Source organism: Gavialis gangeticus, unplaced genomic scaffold (genome assembly GCF_001723915.1).
Source record: "Gavialis gangeticus isolate Ggan-Ray unplaced genomic scaffold, GavGan_comp1, whole genome shotgun sequence".
Lineage (NCBI taxonomy): Eukaryota > Metazoa > Chordata > Crocodylia > Gavialidae > Gavialis > Gavialis gangeticus.
The window spans coordinates 138346364-138351241 of NW_017729032.1; the positions used below are offsets into that span (position 1 = coordinate 138346364).

The 4878-nt window shown below is 40.1% G+C and overlaps 1 protein-coding gene across 2 annotated transcripts in view; it reads left to right on the forward strand.

Annotated features, from left to right (window-relative positions):
• Positions 1–4878, forward strand: part of COL4A2 (collagen type IV alpha 2 chain) — a 291109-nt gene that overhangs the window by 260610 nt on the left and 25621 nt on the right. For both annotated transcript variants that reach the window (XM_019524110.1, XM_019524111.1), the window contains exons 36-39: positions 157–264; positions 1343–1450; positions 2583–2654; positions 3502–3627. In XM_019524110.1, coding sequence (XP_019379655.1) covers positions 157–264; positions 1343–1450; positions 2583–2654; positions 3502–3627 — 414 coding nt within the window. The remainder of the gene's footprint in view (positions 1–156; positions 265–1342; positions 1451–2582; positions 2655–3501; positions 3628–4878) is intronic.

Consider the following 4878-nt stretch of genomic DNA (forward strand, 5'->3'; position numbering starts at 1 on the left):
TCACTGATGCCAGTAGGATCATGGTCTGGCCAACACTGAGCAGGAAGGAGAGAGGGAAGTTCTAGCTTGAAAACATGAATGACATTTGTAAAACCAAGATTTAATTTATATTGCTTGTTTTAGGAAATCTGTCTTTAACATTTCTGTTGTCTGCAGGTGTGAGAGGAAGCCCAGGAGAAAAAGGTCAAAGAGGTGATCCTGGTTTTTCTGGGATTGAGGGCTTGAAAGGATTACAAGGTCTTCCTGGTATAAAAGGACAAAGCGGTAAAGCATGGGTTTTCTTCCTAACAGTTCAGGAATCCTAATAGGAGAACAGTTGGTCAAAGTATTGGGGAGGGGGGAAGGGGAGAATCCCTCCCCCCCTTTTTTTTTTCCAAAAATTTTCATTGAATATCCTTTGAAAGTGTAGACCATTCTATAAACTGGTTAAAAAGCACAAAAATGGTCACAACAAATTATATTTAAAAAAAGAATTTTTCACAACTGTTCTCTATTTAGAAGTTTTCACTTTTTTCAATGATGAAGATAGTGATGTGCCTGCTCATGGTGTTATGGTCACATAGTGCTCAGGCTTTATTCTTGTTCTTAAATCAGTAACTTGAGAAATCTGTTATCATACAACAGAGAATGTGTTGATTTTTTACAGAGCAATTAGTCCATCTATATTTTACTACCTAATGGCCTCAACCAAGATTCAGGGTTAAGTAAACTAGGCTTTGCACAAAACACATAATGAGACAATCCCTAGTCAAAACAGGCAAAGACAAGTCAATCTACATGGAAACACAGGCACAGATGGGTAAAATGATTGCCCAAATTCTTAGGGTAAAATAGTTTGGGTTGTTTTCTTCTGTTTTAAGTACGTAAGCAATAGCTCCCTGCCATCTGTATCTACATTTCTCAGGTAGGCACAAAAATGAAGTTTGCAGTACTGCACTGAAGCGAAGTTAATGGATGTTGAACTCACAGTTTGAAGATAAGTAACATATGGCATAGCAGACTGTCAACAAGATATCTATAAACAACAACTACAGATATTGTCAATTAACAAATTTAAAATAGCATTATGTCCCTTAAAAGCACACACTTGTCTCTTAAATGGAACAGCCCTTTGGTGTCTCAGGCTGCTCCATTCTTACCTCTTTTGGTCTGGTTTTGGCCATGACACTGCAAAATAGATTATTTTATACTTTTGTTATCCAAGGCTGTGCTGTTTACCTATTTGTAAGAAAGCCCATATTAACTACCTGCAAGACTACAGATTCTGCAAAATTAGTATTTAGTACACAGTATGTTATGTTTTTCATGGACTTGGTAATAATGATGTATCTTTCTCCCATAGGTTTCCCAGGACTTGTTGGGCCACCAGGACAACAAGGAGACCCAGGTGCTCCTGGACTTCCAGGTGAAAAAGGAACTAGGGGATGGCCTGGTTTAGCAGGACCAACAGGTAATTACACTTTTCCATTAAGTCCTTTAAATATTTTGTTTGCTTTGGGATGAGGAAGAAAGAGGAACATTAGCATTTCTGAGTGATACAGCTCTTGACAGTAAATGTTTTTAGAATAGTTGTTTCCTATACAGCTCAGGTCCATTGATGAAGACTTATAATGCAAGAAAAGTCAAATCATATGAAGACCAGCTCCTGTGAATTGGCACTGATTGCAAGGGAAAGTTTTTGATAGATGGAGGACTTAATTTTCAAGAAATGTTTTTTGCAGTCATCATGAGAAACTAAAACACTACATATTCAGCAATGTGAGCATCTTTTTTCAAATGCAGCAAACTAATATTATTTTGAACAGTGCACTGGATTGGGAGTGATGTAATTCTTCTATATGACCACCAGAAAGTGGAGTTAACTGATGTCGAGCTCATAATTTTGAAGATAAGTGACATATGGTACAGCAGACTGTCAACAAGATATCCTTCAACAACAACTACAGATATTGTCAATTATCAGATTTAAAACAGCATCTTGTCCCTTAAACATGTGCTTTTATTATCTCCTGATCTGGAACAGAAAATGTCCTGTTTTTAGTAATAGCAACCATTAGGATTTTTTGGAATGCTTTAAAAAAATTGCAGTGATTCTTTTTTTTTCTCTCTCTTCAAGAGATTCTTATTACAGAACTTGAATATGTTGCCACCTTGCTGTTGTCTTTCTTGGTTTGAGCATTCTAGAAAGGCCTAGATGAATCCTAACAAAGCTGTAGTAATAAGCATATAATTACTATTATGTTTGTTGGGGGTGTTTGTAGAAGGGAGGAGAGATGGGGTTCTTCCTGGTGTAACTTTCAACAGTCAGATCACAGATCCTACTTAAAAATGTCTCTCATGACTTTACTATATAATAGGACAACAGAAATATGGAAGTCAAGGGAATTACACACTAAGCTTATACAGTATTTGCAATAAGTTTGTATATTATATGCATATTGCTGTCATTATATTGTTCCTATGTGACTAGCTTTTGAAACTGTGTTTTTTAATCAAACACTTCAATATCCTGCCAAAGAGTTTTTAGCAAACTTATTGAATCTCTGAATAAGATAATAAAGGTTTTTTAAAAAACTAAACAGGTTTACCTGGCTTACGAGGAATCAGTGGACCGAGTGGTTTGCCTGGCACAAAAGGCCTGCCTGGATCACCAGGTAAGTGGGAAACTTTCTGTGTACTTGTGAAGATACTGGGTTTCGTTGATTATTCCATTTCACACTTGGGTTGGGGTGTGTTTTCTTATCTGAGTTATTTAAAAATTAAGCACAATCCCTGCTGGAATTTTGTCTGGTAGCTTCAAGATTTTGCAAAAAGTAGTAAAGGTTAGGGGTACTCAACCTCTGGCCTGCAAGCCAAATGTGACCCCCAGACCTATCACATCCGGCCCTCAGGATCTGCATGGGTTGGGAAGTTTGGTGGCGGGGGATGCGTGACCATTAATTTGGCTGCTCTTCCCTATGCCAAGTTCCCAAACCCCAAGCCCTGCACAACTGAATCAGGGCCAAACCATGCCCTCTGTCCCTGTGGCTGGATCAGGACCAGGGCCAGTCCCTGGTTGGGAGTGGGCCATGCCCCCTTTCCTCCCCCTCCACAGGGCTGGGTTGAGGCTGGGCCATACCCCCTTTCCCTCCCGGGGCTGGGCTGCTCCCTGTTCCCCTCCATTCCCCTCTGCTGCCAGATGGTGCCTGTCGTGCTGCTCTGAGAGTTGGATCAGGTTCACCGGCAAACTTAGGCCCATGGACAGACTGGACCCTGCCTATCTGACCCAACTGGGGAAAAAGGTTGAGCACCACTGGCTTAGATTAATATATCTTAGACATTGCAACAACTAATTATCCTGGATGAATTAAGAACAGAGCATTTGAATAATACCTTTCCTTCTGTCAGGGTTAATGTCAGGGTTAGAAGCCTTAATTTCATTTTAGTATCACATTTCTGTGAGTAGTATGGTTGCATTAGGGTCTCCTGAGACATTTATTCTCATACTTAACTCTGCAACAGGTCTGGATGATTATGGGCCTTCAGGCTTCCCAGGTGGCCCTGGTGACAAAGGACAAATAGGAGACCCAAGCACTTTTGAAGGTGCCAGAGGAGGTCCTGGTCAGAAAGGGGAGAGAGGCAATCAAGGTAAGTATTGGGAAGGTGAGGGGAGAGAGGGTGTCCACATTTTAATATGTTCAATAAGGAACAAGATTTTGCTTCCAGCACCTAGTCTTATAAAATGCAATTTATGTTACAGCTCATCAGTTTTCATTTGACAAATCCAGAAGCTTTTCAGAATGCTCAATATCTGGAAAGCACATAAGAGGAGTAGCAGTTCTCAGCACGGGCCCAGTATTAACAACTGTATTGAGGGGAAAAAAAAAAAATCAAAAGTGTTTTATTATTTTTGTCATTTCCAAGTCTCCCACTAGTTCTGTGGGATAATACAGAATGCTGACATTAGTGGAACTATTACTATACTATGTAGGAGGTCCCAAAGCTGCCACCTCTGGTGATTTTATTGTTAATCTTGTGATATTTGTTATCTTTCCTTAAACCTTTAAAATCAAAGCTATTGAGCCAACTGCACTTCTCATCCCTCCTAGTCTTTTCTAGCACATCCCCACTCTGATCTTGGGATTTAAGCCTTTACCTCTGTCTGTAAAATAACTGCACATTCCATCCCCTCCCTAACCAGACACTGGGTTGAAGTCTCCTGTGATCAGCTGTGGCTGACCCAGCAGACCTTACTTAACCTTTCACTAGCTAGTGTTTTATGCCTTCAGGAAATTAGGACAGTGATATCCAGTGACCAAATAGCACCCTTACATTAGCATCCTTTTAGAATAAAAACACTTGACAAAAAGCCAGGCCTAATAAACTATAATCATGCCGCCCTCTCTCTAAGGCTTACCACTCCCCAGATCTGGGAAAGTCCAATTTTTCTGATGCTCATCCCAAAGCCTCTTTCTGTCTTGGCCAACCCATCTGTCACATCTTTCCCTCGTGAGCAGGGTTTTTTATTTGGAATGCCTATGCTGTCGAAGCTCTCAACCTGGCAAAATGAGGCCTGCTTCTTCATTGGAGACAGGCTTAGAGGAACCTTAAAGCAAATAGCTTTCCTCGCTGTCTTTTTAAGTAAGTGCTGAGATATTCTTTTAATAAAATGGTTCTATTAGATATAGATAAGAACGTGACCAAAAAAAAGTTAATAACACCTTACCCCAAGCAGCTTTTTACTTTTTTTTTCTATTCCATTTCTAGATACCAGGTCCCTCCCAAGCCCCAAAAATCCCCTTAATGTTAGCAGCTTCACCATGTTTTAGCATTCCACATTCTCAAGGCCTTGTTACACATTCATTGTATGTGGTTTTTGGAGCTCTTAACCCCCTCTTG